Source organism: Cynara cardunculus, assembly GCF_001531365.2.
Source record: "Cynara cardunculus var. scolymus isolate 2C chromosome LG 7, CcrdV1, whole genome shotgun sequence".
In the NCBI taxonomy this organism is placed as follows: domain Eukaryota; kingdom Viridiplantae; phylum Streptophyta; class Magnoliopsida; order Asterales; family Asteraceae; genus Cynara; species Cynara cardunculus.
The window spans coordinates 2343988-2361265 of record NC_037534.1 but is presented as its reverse complement, the minus strand read 5'-3'; the positions used below and the strand labels follow the sequence as shown (position 1 = coordinate 2361265).

The following is a 17278-nucleotide window of genomic DNA, read 5'->3' as shown; positions in this document are numbered from 1 at the left end:
ATGTTATAATAAGATTTTATGTGTTTTTAAGAAAACAACAATGATTTTATTTTTGAATAAAATATAAATTTGAAAATATCATAAAAATTCGAGGAAAAAAAACATATCAAATCAACTATTTAAAAGTTCTCATTTTTTATGTAATTTCTTTTAAAAAAATTAGTTTAATAATATAACATTTTATAAAGATAATAATTAAGTATTCTGTTAGAATTCAATAATTATCCTGATTATATTTTAGATTTTTTATTTTTAAAATAAGATGTTTATCATGTATTTGATTATGTTTATTTGCATTTAGTTACATGAATTCATGTATGAAGCTTTAATAAGTTGTACTTACGCACAATCTACTTGTAATTTTGAGTTTTAAGTAATATGCATTAATAAACAGTATTTTACGTATAAAAAATGGTTCTTAAGAGTTTTTGTCAAATACTTTATAATATAGTATAGATTTAAAAAACCTGAAATTTATTTTTGAGCAAAAAAAGGATCACAATAGTATGTAATCATATAAATGATTAAATATGTGAAATTGTTTGGGTTTTTTTTACGAAAAAAGTAACTACGATAAAAGTTACCACGGTAATTTTTATCGAGGAATTCAGGTTTGATCAAGTAACGTTACCGAAACAAAGAAAGCGATTGATTAGTTTTTTCCAAAATAAAATTTCATAATAATAAACGCACCATTCAAAAAATGTGTAATTAGTATGCTTTTTAATTGACTAAAGTATAATAGATATTGAGGTGTTCTCTTATCCAACCCAACACTGAGGGATCGTTTATCAAATACTTATTTGGGTAAGTGCTTACCAACTCATATCACCTCGCCGGATGGATATGACAAGGACCAAGAATCTTACCGGGTAAGACAAGACAAGAACCAAAAGTCTTACCCAATAAATGAAGACAACAATAAATTAGATGAATTTAATACACTTAATTTAGGACAAAGATAATGGTATAATAAAATAAGTTTTATATAAATTAGATAAATTCAATACACTAAAAATATAAATATATTGGTAAAAAAATAGAGCAGTAATGACATTTCCAACAGATCTTCTAAAATAGAGAAAATTAGGATTTTGTTCTCTATATTGCTTCAACAGATTCTCTATAATGTTTTCTAAAATAGAAAAAACTTTAAGTTTAAATAATTTTCTAAAATTTGATATATAGATAGATATATAGTTCCAATGAGATTTTTATTCCTCATTGGATTTGAACCTGAGACATTAATGTACTTTTGACATTTGAAGCAAAACTTAAACCAATCAGGCACCACCCTTGTGATTTATATATAGAGACTTGGGATCACGTGAGACGAACCTATTTTCGAGAGACCCGTGAGACCATTTTTTTACACCTGAAACTTCATAGCAAAATGTTGTGAAAGTAAAAAAAAAGTCAAACCTTCATAGGAAAAACCATGTGAAGGTTACCTTACGTTCACATCATTTTGCTGTGAAGTTTCAAGTATAAAAAAGTGGTATTATGAGTTTCACGAAAACAAGCTGCTTCACGTGATCCAAAGTATATACATATGTATAATTGGGTACATGTTAAAATATATAAAATTGGGACCTAAAAAGTTTTAGGATCCCAAAAAACCTAGAGGATTCTATTCGGAATCTTATATCAGTACACTCTCTAAACAACCCTGTAATTTATGTTATAATATTTGAAAGCAATTGAACGTAATTCTTTTAGAAATTTTAATTTTTTTTATACTTTTTCATGAAATATAATTTTTAAGGGGTGTTTGAGATTACTTATAAAAACAACTTATTAACTTATTATGGTGTGACACCAGTAATAAACACATTTGAGTGTTTTAATAAACAATTTATACCGATACCAAACCAATAATAATTTTTTTTAAAGAAGTAAACCATTCTAACTTATATAAGTTGTTTTAAATAAACAAATCCCAAATCATATTGGTTTTCCTCGAGATCTATCTACAAAATCCAATAACAAAGCGCCACGTACACAATCTACATTCAACCACACCGGAAACGGCTGCTGTTTGGTCACAAAGACTGATAATATTTCCTAAAATTAAATTAAAATTTTAAATAAAAAAAAAATTCCAAGAAACAGCTCACAGCCGGCTACAAGAATCCATATCCGTACATATTGCTACATAAATCAAGCCAAGCGGACATTGATAGATTGTTTGCTTGGATCCTCCTATTTCCATAAGCACCAACAACACTCCTCATAGCTGATCTTGTCTTCACTTCTAGTTCAAAAAAGGGTCAGTTGTTTCTATTTCTGTCGACTTCTAATTCTATCTAGAAACACAATCATTCAATCACTTTTCATGAGATATTTGTGATTGACGTGTGTTGTGTTCTTTTCGTTTAGATTCTTTTTTGATTGTGGGTGGGAAAGAGTGGAATTTGATAATCGAGATTCGTTTGTTGTTCTGTTGGTTTGATTGATTGATAGTTTACGATGCCCCACCCGGAAATTGAGGGGCTTTCGTCCTGATTAGCGAGAAATTGGGGATTTAGATATGATCTTGTTTATGGGTTTAGTTCAAGCTGGTCGATTTCGATCTTCTTTTTGTTAACTTTGCACCTGATTGTTGAGAGATTGAGGTGAATTCATGATTTTTGGTTTGCATACCAAATGTTTGAAGAACTTCCTCTTTCATTTTCTGGGTTGCTAGTCTAGGGACTATTGTATTTATGAATTTGAGTTGAGTTCATGATTCTTGGCTTGCACACCATGTGTTTGAAGAAATTCCTCTTTCATTTTCTGGTTTGCTAGTCAACGGGCTGTTGTATTTATGAGTTTTGAGCTGAATTTATGATTTTTGGTTTGCACACCAAGTGTTTGATGAAATTCCTCTTTTAGTTTGAGGGTTTTCTGGGTGTTTTTCTTTTGTTCTTTTGTGTATATTTTGATATGGGTGGCTGTAATCCAATGATGGAAACACTGGAGGAGGAGAATTTGATTGCTGCTGCTAGGCTTATTCTGAAAGCATTGGATTCCAACAAGAAAATAACCGATGGAGCGAAGAAAATATTGGTGGATTTAGGCACCCGATTGTCATCCATGGCAGAGATCACTGTAACCGAAGATGAAGATGAAGAAGGAGAACTAAGCGATATCAAAGGACGGATTAATTTGATTCAGGAAAAGATCATGAATTGGGAGGCTGAAGAATCCATGATATGGGATTGTGATCCCGAAGAAGCCAAGGAGTATTTGAAGGCGGTGGATKAAGCTCGAAGATTAGCCGAGAGTTTAGAGAATTTGAATCTAAGTAAAGACGATAATGTTCACTTGAGAAAGGTTAATTCCGTTGTTCAGACATCCATGGCTAGAATCGAAGAAGAGTTTAGGCATATGCTTGTTCATAATCGGCAAAACTTCGAGCCTGAACATTTGTCGTTTCGTTCTAGCGAAGATGATGGTCTAGATGAGAACTCGATTGTTTCTTTTGGGGATGATTCGCTTGATGATTCGGTTCAAAGAGATAGTGTCAGCCGTGGAGCCGAGGTTTATATTATGGATTTGGTGAATCCTCAGGTGATTCCTGATCTGAAAAGCATTGCTAATTTAATGTTTGATTCAAATTATGGTCGAGAATGTTCTCAAGCGTTCATCAACGCACGTAAAGATGCTCTCGATGATTGTCTTTTCATTCTTGAAGTTGAGAAATTAAGCATTGAAGAGGTTCTGAAGATGGAATGGGTTTCGTTGAACTCGAGGATCAGGAGATGGATAAAGGCGATGCGGATTTTCGTACGGGTTTATCTTGCAAGCGAGAAGTTTTTGTGCGAGCAGATATTTGGCCAAGGGGAATCCGTGACCGTCAGTTCGATTTGTTTCTGTGAGTCGTCGAAAGCTTCGATATTGCAGCTTTTGAACTTTGCAGAAGCCATTGCCATCGGTCCTCACCAACCCGAGAAACTTCTCCGGATTCTCGACATGTATGAAGTTTTGGCCGATCTTATGCCGGATATTGAGGGTTTGTACTCTGATGAGAATGGATCCTACATACGAATGGAATGCCAAGATGTTCTGACACGGGTCGGCGATTGCGTGAAGGCGACGTTTATCGAGTTCGAGAATGCAGTCGGGTCGAATACGTCAAATAGCGCGTTTCCGGGTGGCGGGAACCACCATCTTACTCGTTACGTCATGAATTACATCAAAACCCTGACCGATTACAGCGATTCCTTGAACACCTGCCTGAAAAACCCGGATCAAGATTCGTCATCTTCACCTGACACGAGTCCAAGCTCCGAACACGGTACCGACAACGGAAACTCATCTTCGTCTCCAATGGCGTTTCATTTCAGATCCCTAATGTCGATTCTTGAATGCAACCTTGAAGAGAAATCAAAGTTATACAAAGACGATGCACTCGGACACCTTTTCATGATGAACAACATCCATTACATGGCCGAAAAGGTGAAAACTTCCGAGCTAAGAACCGTTCTTGGCGATGACTGGATTCGAAAACGAAACTGGAAGTTCCAACAATACGCCATGAGCTACGAACGAGCCACCTGGAGCTCGATTCTGAATCTACTTCGAGACGATGGTCTCTCGAATTCCGGTAGCTCGAATTCAACCTCGAAAACGCTACTCAGGGAGCGTCTGCAGGCATTTTACACCGCTTTCGAAGAGATCTATAAAAATCAATCAGGATGGTCAATACCGAACAGTCAACTTCGTGATGATGTGAGGATCTCGATGTCGCTTAAGGTGATTCAAGCTTATCGAACATTCGTTGGTCGGCACGCGAATAATATCAGTGAGAAATATATCAAGCATACTGCTGATGATCTTGAGAATTTTATTTTGGATCTGTTTGAAGGAGCTCCAAAATCATTACATAGTTTCCATAGAAAGTGATACCACTGGTTTTTTGAGTGTGTTATTATTATCTTTTATGTTAGGGGTGTTCTTTTGTGAGCTCTTGTAAATGGGGTATGGGTTCGGAGATCGAACCGTACGCCCATCAAATCCATGGAAGTTTGTCCTGTGGGACCTGCAAATGCAGGAATAATCCATGTTTGCAGGCTCGTAAGGGACAAAATCTGTAGATTTGAATTGACTACGGGTCAAGTTGTATGTTTGAAATTGATTGGGTCCGGTACAGGTCAGGTCGAGTCGAGTCTGGGTCTAAAGTCTGGACCCAACCCTCCTCTGTAACATAAATTTTTATATTCATATAAGAAATATTTTGTATGATTTCTTTTATTAATATGTTGTAATATAATCACCACTCTTATGCTATCAGTTAGTTCAACTGATAATAAGGTTTGCATTTTTCACTGGTTCGAGTCTTGCAAGGTCTATGGGATCAGTCAGTGGGCATACAAGCTGGTTTGGACACCAACGGTTAACAAAATAAATAGAATCACCATTTCTTTTAAGAGCAGCAGGACATGTCTTTCTATTATACGCTAGTTTATTTTTAAAAATTTATCAAAAAACATGTCAGGTGTCAACAACAAACTTATCAACAAGAAGCCAAATGAGACCAAGATTTGTAATTAAACAAAATCAAATAAATTCATTATATTTTTATCATGATGTAAATAATAAGAGTAAGATATGTGTAAACTTTTGCTATGGCTCGAGAGTGGAAAGATTATGGGTCTGGTTGTTAGTTGTTTAACGGAACTCACAACTTTGAAAAACCAATTAAGGGTCTGTTTGTTAACAACTTAATAAGCTTAATGAGACTTACAACTTATTTAGTCAGTTATATATGATTATTTGATAGCGACTTAATGATATAAGCAACGACTTGTTCAATAAGCTTTAGCCAATTAGGTTTTTCTCGAACGTGTCATTCCTAATGAAAAAACATGTTTGTTTTCCACTTATGAAAAAATCTTTCAAACGAATATTGTTTTCCACCAAAATTTGAATAAAACATAATCTAATTTATTTGGAAAGAAAAATGGGCTGTTTGACAATTGCTGAATGATTTGGTGCTGAATAATTAAGTGGTCAGAATGATTAAGCAGCTCTCATGATATAGTGCAAAATAAAATATAATATAATTGTTTGGTAATTGTGTACAATGAAATTAAGGCTCTTAATGGTTAAGGGAGATACATGATACAAAACTATTCAGAGGATTTTAGAATCATTAAGAGGCAGAATTTTTTTTGCCAAACAAGATTCATCTCTTAATGAAACTATTAAGAGGTAAACAAACAACCCCGAAGAGTAAATGAAATTTTTTTTTTTTAAATGACTGGCTTAAAAAGTCAGAAAATTTGATGTTAGGGGTATATTTTGTAATTCTTCGAAAGAAAAAGCAAAAACTGTAAATTGGTAAAAGAAAATCACCTGCTAATTACTAAAACCCTGATAAAACGTTTGGAGCCTGTGTTGGTTTTTCTTCTTCATTTCTTTAAACCCTAGTTTTCTTCCTTTTCCTGCGCCGAATTCTCCCCAGTTCTTGGAGGTAATTGGATATTTGATTGTATCGAAGATGGACATCGATGGAGATGTTGAAGATGTTTTACGAAGAGTTCAAGTGCGGTTTTTTACGAAGCTTCAGCCGCCGTTTAAAGCTCCAACGACGTCCATTGCGCTTCCTTCTAACCTTACCAGAATGGGGCTATCTGCTGTGGTTAACAACCTTCTTCAATCAGGTTATTCTTCTTTACACTATATTTGTGATTCTTTTTTTTTTTGGTCAAATGAGATAATGGGGTTTCAGGATACTGGAAATTAGTTTATAGAAATGAAGATGTCTTATTTGATCTTGAAACCTAGAGCTCTTGGTGCTACTTGCTTTTTACATAGTCAAATAAACTGGATTGCGATGGGCTTATTATGTACACAGTACACTTTAACAAAATAAGACAGCGAAACATGTCTAGATGTTCTAATAGACAGCTTTATAGGAAGTTTACTGGACCAAACACTTGTGTATCATATAAAAAGGTGTTACAGTAGGATGTTAGAACTATTCGAACAAATTAGGACACCATTAGCTTTTTGTTCAAAGTGTTCTATTAGTTTTTTTATAGGACATTTGTCTTTGTTTTTATAAGACATTTTTCTTCCAAGTAATGTCATATAAAAAAGACTAATAAGCAGTTTAAAAAATGTTATAATATACTTGTTAGACTTTGTAAGAACGCCCTATCAACTTATTGTAAACACTACATAAGACGTCCAATTGTTTGATCTTTAAAACTTAAGTGAGTCTCTTAGGACATTTAAGCATACTTGGCATCCTATAAGGCCAATTTTGTTGTAGTGCTATAATGCCCTCAAGGCCTTAACAACCGACGAAGGAACATATGCCTGTTTATATAAAAGGGGGTATGAAACTGGTTAATGGTTACTCATGAATTATAATGGGAATGTGGAAGACTATCATTTATGCAAGTCACAAGAGACTTGTTTTATATTAGCATGGACGGAGATAAATGAACTGTTTGAACAATTAAACATGTAAACAGGCCTTTATGTCATGTTTAATATGATTATGTCATAATGTTTCTCGAGGCTTTGATGGCCTGTACTGTAAAATTAACCTTTTTATTGTTATAAGTCGTTACTGACTAGGTGAATAGGTCTTTATGAGCTTGTTTTTGTAGCTTTAAATGACATAGATTTAAAGCTATACATTTTATATTTTTGCATATTGAAAGATCAAGTTTACATATCAGGCTCCAAAAATAGGAACACTGTATGTAATTAGATTAGCATGGACTTGTATGTCATCTAACCTTATTTTTACTAGGAAATGATGATTGGAAACCTGAACCATTTGATTTCCTTATTGATGGTGAGTTGGTGAGGATGTCACTTGAAGACTTTCTTCTTGCAAAGGGCATCTCAGCGGTATACTTTTACTCAGCTCATCTAACTTCTAACACGTGTTGTTATGATTTATCTGTTTGGTTTCTAATGAACTGGGGAAGTTTTGTAGTGTTTTTGGATCCCATGATGTGCAACTCAACTGACCTTAGTGACTGTGCGTGGGGTGCTTATCTTGTTATTTTCATTAAATTATTGTGCTTTTTCCCCTTGATGTAGTTGAACAATGCTGGAGGCGGAAAGTAAATGATATTTGAAACATTATTAACATGTACAACGTAATCCCATATGACCATAATACAATACATTAATACACACACAATATATATATATACTAAATATATGTTGTGTAGAAGAAAGAACCAATTTTGTTTTCTACTTAGAAAACAGCTCTCCTTTTGGGTTTTCAAATAAAAAACTAAAAAAGTACAACTTTTTAGGTTTTCAGTCCCTGTAATAAAAAGATCAGGACGGAGACATTAAACAGAGGCGTATGCCTCACCGCCTTTGGCCACCAGGGTGTACACATCTTCCAGGGGCTAAAAGGTGCCGCCTCAAGAACGTTATTAGGCATAACCTTCAAAAAGTAAATTAAATTGATGACTTGATTAACCTTGAGGGCAAGCTGAACCGACAAATAAAGGCTAGACCTCGGGCTCCTCCCCATAGGTTGCCGGTTTGAGTATTCTCAGGGCCATTGAGGATTTTTTTTGGCTGTTATCTTCAAGACCCCGTGGGGTTAGTCGAGGTGCTCACAAGTTGGCCCGAACACCATTATTACCAAAAAATGCAACTCGATTAATTTACTACATCTTCTGGGCATCATCCTTGTCTATATTATAGATTTTTTAGTGGTTCATTGCACATCCTATATAGCTCTCATGGATTATCCTTTTCGTAGTTGAACCTAACATACAAGATGAACGAAAATACAAAAAGCGTACATCGCTCATTTTGTTCCCACAGGAATCATCCATTGAATTTTTTTATGAATAGCAATCAGACCATATGTTATCATTCATTTAGCATCTAAATAAAATTTGAAGTTCTAACAGAAGAGATATTAAAGGATGGAATGTCAAAATACATATTTAAGAGATGCCATTGATCTTCTACTTTCTCATCCCATATTCGTCTTATGATACCTGACTGCAACATCTGTTCAACAACAGGAGAAAACCCTAGAAATTGAATACATAAAAGCTGTAGCTCCACGAAAGGAAGAAGATCCTTCATTACATGATGATTGGGTCAGTGCAGTTGATGGTTCAAACCGGTAAGCCTGTTCACTTGTAGCAATAAACTTCCATTTTGATCTTCCTATTTTTTGTCGAAACAATATTTTCTTCTGTCATCTCAGTATACAAATTCATGAAGTGGGTGTGAAAATGATTGTTTATAAGATTGAAAGGTTTTAGAAAGTTGTTTTTGGGTGTGCAAATGATAAATTCTCTAGGTGTAGCGGACCTCTGGATCTTGCCATGTTGGTAAAATTGTCTTTACTGAAAACTGTTTAAATTTGTTTCATTGGGCAGGTTCATTTTGACAGGTTGCTATGATGGATTAGGAAGGTAATGACATAAATGTTCCAACAGACTCTATGCACCGGGCTTTTTTTTTCTCCATGAAAATAACATGCAATAAAAAGTGTATGTTACTTTGTATATACATTTTAGGATATGGAAAGCTGCTGGAGTTTGTACACATATTTTGGAGGGGCACAATGATGCAATTACATCGGTTCGTGTCGTGAAGGCACAAGGTATGATAGCAAGTGCTCTCTTCAACATTGATTTGCAAATATATCATCTTTTTATACTTCCTCCGTCCCAAAATAAATGCCCACAATGAAAAAGGCACACAGTTTTTGAAATGTGTAATTGTTACACTTTTTAGTAAACTAAATGACAATTTTAACGTTAATAATAGGAGTAATGAAATTCTCGATTTCATGATTAAGGGTAGAATTGGATTAGGTACTTACTTTTGAAAGTGGCCACTTATTTTGGGACAAACTAAAATATAAATATGGACAATTATTTTGAGATGGAGAGAGTATCATGTACTTGATGAATATAAATGATTTTTGATCGGATTATTACATGCAATTACAAATTACTATTAAATGCTCAGTTGAACAGATTCCATCTAAACAAATTGCCCTTTATCTATAATTTCACACAACCAAACTTGTTTGATGCTGGGTCTTGGGATAACATTTGGTGCAAATCTAATGTAGTTAGTCAAATGATTACTTATATTAACTTTAAATCATTGCAATCTAGAAGTTGAATTTTCCATCAATAAGTCTGCCATTTTTATCAAGTATGTTGTTTGTCTTCTGATTATTGCTTGCTGAATCTGAAGATAATGAGAATGACACCAATTTGGTTGTCGCCACTGGCTCAAAAGACAAGACTGTGAAACTCTGGAAGGTAAATTTACATAGCTGTTCTCATTTAAAACATGACTACGTGGAATTAACAACTCTAAAATGATGCTTCCATCTTGAAGTTTGATGCAGAGCCTTCAGCGGAGGACATGAAAATTAGAGCTTTTAGAACTCTTCGTGGGCATACTGCTTCTGTGCAAAGTCTTGCAGCACAGCCTACTGGTGATATGGTGCTTGTCTCCGTCTTTTTGTTTTGAAGTATATATCATCTGTATACGGAAAATAGTTAAAATATTTCGATTAAACAATTGAAATAAAAACCAAGTGATAAGGCCACTGTAAGATGCTTCAATTAACAAGGAAAACTAAGTACATACTAGCATTCGAGAGGCTAGAGCTCCCCCATATACAGCCCACTAATTTTCTGCACGCCCTACACCATCTACATCTTCCCTATTTATACTAAATATTTATCCTTTCGGGGTTTTTTTTTCCGTCTTCAATGGTCTACATTCGTATTTTACAGGTATGTTCTGGTTCTTGGGATTGTAGAATCAACTTGTGGCAGACAGAGTCTAATGATGGAGGAGATATTGTGTCAACGAAGAAAAGGAAAAAAGGCAACAAGGAAGAAGAAGCTCAATCAGAGGTATTTCATCGACCATATTTGGTGATCACTTGTTTCATGTGCTTTTCACGACTTTAATTTATATGTTGATTCTAAGAGCATCTCCAACACATTCTCTAAAATGGAGATTTTGGGGTTTTTGCTCCCACAGATTCATCAAAACCTTATGCGAAATGGAGAAAGTAGGAGAGAGATGATGAAAATCTCCAAATTTGGAGATTTCTCCAAAAATGATTATTTAGGAAAGAGAAATAATTTTGTATTCTTCCTACCAATGAGAATTCTTGAAGTTAAATGTTTAGTAGAGAGAAATAATATTTATGAATTGTATTCAATATTTTAATGATATAAATAACATTGTAATCTCCAAAATAGAGAAACAGTTGGAGATGAACCTAATCTTTTCCTGGAGATTTTGAGTTTTGATTCTCCATTTTGGAGAATTTGTTGGAGATGCTCTAACAGATTCTCCAAATTGGAGAGAATGGAGATTTTGGGCAAGTTTTTTGCTACAACAAATTCTCCAAAGCCTTTCTCCAAAATGAGAGAGCAAGAGTGAAATTCCCAATATTTGGAGAACTCCCAAAATATGATTATTACTGTGAGGGAGAAATATTTTTTATTATACTCTCACCAATAAGAAACTTTGAAATTAAATGTTTAGGAGAGAGAATTAATATATTGTTAAATATATGGCATATTATAATAATATAGTTGATGTAATCTCCAAAATGGAGAAACTGTTGGAGTTGAATGCAATTTTTTTATAGATTTTGAACTTTGATTCTTAAGTTTGGAATTTTTTTGGAGAATCTGTTGGAGATGCTCTAACTTGTCGCAAGGACTTATGTTTATTTATCATTCTGAACTCATGCTAAATTTTTGTTTTTATTTATACATCTATAAAATCTCATTTTTCAGTTAATCAATCATTTCATTTTCCCAAGTTCAGGAGCATTGCTTCTGAAAATGTTAAAATCTGCTTTGTTTGTATCTTTGAGAAGAGCAATGGTTGAAACGTAAATTTTAGTACTCCCTCCATTCCAAAATAAATGTCCATAATGAAAAAGGCATACAATTTTAGAAATGTTTAATCATCACACTTTTAAATCATCTAAAATGACAAATTTACCCTTAATAATAGAGTGAGTGATGATCTTCTCCATCTCATAATTAAGGATAGAATTGGAAAGTAGCTACTTACTTTCGAAAGTGGACACTGCCTTTTCGTTGGTCCGGGGCCTCAGCCTTTTGAAGGTAAAGACATCAGTACTGGCGAAGCTTTAATTGAAGACCCTTCAGTGCTGTTTCGTTTGGGCCCCTGATTGGAGGTGGGATAGAGCTAATTCTGGGATCGATCGAATAAAATCAAACTTCCATCAAAGAGAAGCAAATGAAAGGCTTTCATATAAAATTGAAATGTAGATGCTTTTTTGGGAGGGAGGGAGTAAACCAAAACCTGATCAACTCTGTATGCAGATCAAGTCCTGTTGTCTGTAATGTTTCTAGCTCCATTTCGTTATATGTTTCCAACCATAAGTCAAAATCCCAATGAATACATATTGAGAAATTTGTTATTCTCTAGCTGTGATCATACGGTCACCAGGATCTAGCACAAATTTCTGTTAAAGAACCAAAGGAGTTATTTGTTTTCCTTGTTCTTTGATGGTTGCAAAAGGTTTCTGGCCAAGATGAAGACTCTTGATCAAATTCACTGTTTTCCATCATCATTCTAGGTTTTTAGCATAAAAATAAGAATATTTGTTTGTTCAAGAACACAACCGTCTGTCTATCTAGTGTTTGGCGGTTTAGGGAGGTTCTTGGCTGACAAAATTTGGTTAGCTAATTATCATAATTTACAATTAAATTAATTACTACTATTATTATCTCAATTTTCTAAATTATTGGTTGGACCACTGATCTAAGATTAAGGGGTTGTTTACTTGGTGCTTATAGCCTCTTACTGGGTAAGAGTGGGTAAGAGAGAATGTTTTTTACTAACGTTTTCTGACCAACAAATGTTGCTTACCTTAGTGTATAGGCTTGCTTTCCCGGTCAGAGCATCTTACTCAATCAGCACTTACCCAATTTTCTTAGTAAACGTCCCCTAAGCTTCTATATGTAGCTTGAAAATTGGTGATGGGTAACTTTATAGATAAACCTAGAATAGAATAAATAGATACATACAAATGCTTTTAGTTACATTTTCTTGCTTACTGGTTTATTCTTTCTCGTTTAAAAATTTTCATGCATGCAGGGAGAGGCTGTATCTACACTTGTTGGCCATACACAATGTGTATCTTCGGTTGTTTGGCCTGAACATGGAACCATTTATTCTGCATCATGGGATCACTCGTTTAGAAGATGGGACGTTGAGACAGGAAAAGATACATTAAACATGGTATGTTAAACTGGTTTCATCTTATCTTAGCAATATATTTATTTACAAAATTTAGTCTTCACTGAAACAACCACTACTACTCTACTCTTTGGGTATGGGTTAGGTCTGAGTACATCTTACCCTCCCTATACTTCACTACGACACCGCCAGGTGGGATATATTGGGTTCGTTTGGTTTGGCTTGGTTTTCGTGCCTTTAAGCTAACACTATCCTTTCCACCCACTCCCACTCTCCAAGTACCACATATACATTTATACAAGAAAGAAACACTAAAGGGCAATCATTTTGGAGAAACCCTCATTACTGAATATCTACATTCTTTAACATGTGAGTTCAACTCATTTAGAGAGATCAGTTTGTTGATGGATTAAAAAAGAATTTTTTTTGGTAAGCTATTTGTTTAAAGTATTTTTCTCCATTTTGCATATTGTGGGCTCTATTATGGTTTTTCTTGCATCAACTAAATGGGATCTATATTCACATCTTTTTGTTCTTGCACCATATAAATCCATTGCAAAAATGTTGAAAAAGGTTGAACGAATTTTATCTGAATATTTTCATGAGTTCTGACTAAAGACATCCTTACTACACATATAGTTTTGTGGGAAAGTGATTAACTGCATTGATGTTGGAGGTGAAAGTTCTGCTCTCATTGCTGGTGGCGGCTCTGATCCCATCCTTAGGATCTGGGATCCTCGTAAACCAGGTAAGCAGTGATGTTGAAGTCTGAAAGTAGAATCAATAAAACTATTTGTTTTTGTGAACTTACAAATGTGTGTGTAATTGTCTATTTTACCCCTTAGAATATTATAATGTTGAATTTATATAAAAAGAATTCCATTTTTACTCATAAATATGTTGATTTTAACCCTCCATTTGTTCTAACAAATATTTCAGGAACTCTGGCTCCTAGCTTCCAATTCTCATCGCACACATCCTGGATAACGGCATGCAAGTGGCACAGCCGGTCTTGGTTTCATTTGCTTTCTGCATCTTATGATGGGAAAGTGATGCTATGGGACTTGAGAACTGCGGTATTTACTTTCTACTTCTTCGTGTTTCTTATCTACCATTAATTTAAAGCAAGATCGACATTTGAACCATTGTACTTGTCTTTTTGTTGCAATTGACCACTTTCATTCTTGTGAAAAGGAAAAAAAAAATATAGTAACTTGGTACTCAGTAGGGGGAGTCCAGCCCATAAAGTTTTTTAATAAAGTAGTAGTAAAGTATTGTTATATATAAAATTAATTAATTATAATGATCTTAATGGGCCTGTCTGGGAAAAAAATCGTTGCCTGGCCCCGTCTTCCAAGTGGGCTTCTAAAGGGTTTTTTTCAACAATGGTTGTCCAAGCCCGTTTTCTAAGGTAGCGTTTGGTACACAAAGATAATTAGACAAGACTGGACAGGACAAGAGGGTAGGACTGGACAAAACAAGTGTGTGTATGGTGTTTGGTACAACTAGGACGGGGTAGGACAGAGTTAGATAAGTTGCCTTCAAAAGTTATTTTATGATTTTATAAATCATATAATAGTTATAATTAACACAAATAAAGTAAATAATTTAATTTATAAACATTTTTACACAATTTTCATGTTCATAAATATAAAATAGTACCAAATTTGAATGGAATTTTTATATAAGTGATGGTATTTTGAAAAAACCCAATTCATATGAAGGAAATTATGTTTTATTTGGTTTGGAAGATTCATATCAATTGGTGAAGGCACGGTAAAGATTGTTGCAACAACAATGGTTGTAGAGGTAGAAACATTGGTAGTTGGTGGACGATAGTGGTTGTGGAGGACGTGAAGATGATGATAGTGGTGGTGGTGGTGGCGGTCGAGAGTTGTGGGGGAGGTAGGTGGTTATGGTGGTGGTGGCCGACGATACTAGCGGAGGTGGAGATGGACGGTTGTGGTTGTGAAAGGACATGAATATGGTAAATACTGGTAGCCGATAGTGTTTATGGTGGATGTGAGGTGGCCCATGGTGGTGGCGGTGAACGGTGTTGGTCGGTGGCCAACGGTGGTCGTGGTGGTGGTGATGGACAGTGGTGGTCAGTGGCCGACGATGGTTATGGAGGTGGTGGAGGAGGTGGTTGTAGTAGAAGAGAGGTGAAGGTGGCCAACGGTGGTAGTGGCAATGGACGGTGGTGGTTGTGGAGGTGGTGGATGAGGGGGAGGTTGCCGACGGTGGCTACCGATGGCGGCGGCGGCCACAACTATTAGTGGTGATTACTAAAACCAGGGTTGGTTAGTAATATTTTAGTTTGTCTCATTCTTGTCCCATCTAAGAAAAAACCTTTTCCGTCCCACGCTGTCCCACCTCATCCCTGTCTCATGTCGCACCAAATGTGGGACAGTGAGCTCTTATCATGTCCCATGTCGCGCCAAATGTGGAATATTGAGTTTTGTCCGGTCCTGTTCTATCCCATGTACCAAAGACAGCCTAACAGTTCTTGAAAATCAGTTCTTAGAAAGTTGGTGTTTATTCTTGCACTTTTTGCAAGTAAAACGGTTTGCCTTGGATAAAAAGCCAAATACACTGGTTTGAAAAGCCGTTCACTTGATTTAAACGAAATAATATGCACGCTTTTGATCTGATGACCTTTACTTCTTGTTGCAGTGGCCATTGGCTATAATTGACTCACATGAGGACAAGGTATTCGTTCTTAAATCTTGCACAATTTTTATTTATTTTTCAGCAATTACATCCATTAAATCGCATAACATTTTGGTATTTTTTTCAAAATCCGCAGGTACTATGTGCTGATTGGTGGAAAGGAGATAGTGTGGTAAGCGGAGGAGCAGACTCAAAGCTACGGGTTTCTTCCGAAATTTCTATCCCATAATTACGAAGGTGTGTGATCTCGGCTAAATTGATGAATTCTTTTGGTTTTTTTTTAAATTATCGATCTACTTTCATTTTGGCATGTCTCGTATTGATTATAGATGTTTCCTTTTTTCGGGTAAACTTAGAAAATTGTCTAGCTTTATTGAAGTCTATTGCTACCAGAAAAATTGCAAAATTTTGACTCGACATATAGTTGTAGACGCACTGCAACAAAATTGGTCTTATAAGGACGTCAAATATGTCTGATTGTTCTAATTGTTCTAATTGATTGCTTTATAGGATAAACAACTCTGTGTCATATGTAAACGTGTTACAATAAGTTGACGGGACATTTTTGGGCGTCAAACAAGGCTTTTTGGACACTTTTGAAATAAAGCGTTTTATTAGTCTTTTTATGACATTATTTGGAAAAATGTCTTATAAAAGAGCTAATATGACACACAAAAGTGTTCTAAAAAACTTGTTAGGACGTTCAAAAACATTTTATAAACCAATGGTAAAACTTATACATAGTACACACAATTGTTTGGTCTGATAAACGCAGGTTCTATAAAGCAGTATATTAGGACATTTAAACGTATTGTCACCTATAAAACCGATTTTGTTCAGTGAAAAATGTTTGAAAGCAAAGCTCCCATGAAAGTTACAACATCTAAACAGGTGTTTTGACTTTTCGTTAATGGTCTTGAATATCCATTAACCAGTAACGTATGTGCATACGCTGGGTCCAAATTGATATCGCTTTTTTTTTGTAACGATGAACGAACAAGTTCTTTTCTCTTTTTTAGTCATTATGTTAAATGTATTTTAGGTATCTGAATAACAAATTTAACATCTGTATTAATACGACATAATACTCCATACAGTGACGAAGGCAAATGCAGGTTTTTGAAAGCGGGTTTGACAGTTTCTATCCTTTAATCAAAGTGATTGAACGGATTCTACGCTGGTTTCATGCGGGTTAGTAAGGAAGTTGTGATGCAATTTTTGTACCATTTTCTTATCATAGAATGCATAAAATCAAAACATTGTATCTTTCAACACTTTATGAGAAAATTTTGATGTTTTCTATTGTGATGGAAGTATTTTTGGGGGTAATATGGTCTTTTTGTAATATGACTAGAGCTTATTTGCGATCGGAATCGTTGTGGCAAGGGTACTGTTTTTGATT

At 35.0% G+C, this 17278-nt stretch overlaps 2 protein-coding genes across 3 annotated transcripts; both read left to right on the top strand.

Moving 5' to 3' along the window:
- The first annotated feature begins 2173 nt into the window (after nt 1-2173).
- Nucleotides 2174-5199, top strand: LOC112515083 (exocyst complex component EXO70E2-like). Its single transcript, XM_025121730.1, has one exon. The coding sequence runs from the start codon at nt 2926-2928 to the stop codon at nt 4885-4887; it is 1962 nt and encodes a 653-aa protein (XP_024977498.1). The 5' UTR covers nt 2174-2925; the 3' UTR covers nt 4888-5199.
- Nucleotides 5200-6392: 1193 nt separating this feature from the next.
- LOC112515442 (ribosome biogenesis protein WDR12 homolog) lies at nt 6393-17278 on the top strand. Of its 2 annotated transcripts, none has more exons than XM_025122270.1 (14): nt 6393-6647; nt 7751-7851; nt 9000-9103; nt 9363-9398; nt 9504-9589; nt 10195-10262; nt 10342-10449; nt 10746-10868; nt 13105-13248; nt 13846-13954; nt 14146-14282; nt 15880-15915; nt 16013-16113; nt 16992-17278. In XM_025122270.1, exons 1-13 carry the CDS (start codon nt 6485-6487, stop codon nt 16103-16105), a joined length of 1308 nt encoding a protein of 435 aa, XP_024978038.1. In that variant the 5' UTR covers nt 6393-6484; the 3' UTR covers nt 16106-16113; nt 16992-17278. The 2 variants fall into 2 exon arrangements, with proteins under 2 accessions (XP_024978038.1, XP_024978037.1); XM_025122269.1 differs by having other exon boundaries at nt 16974-17278.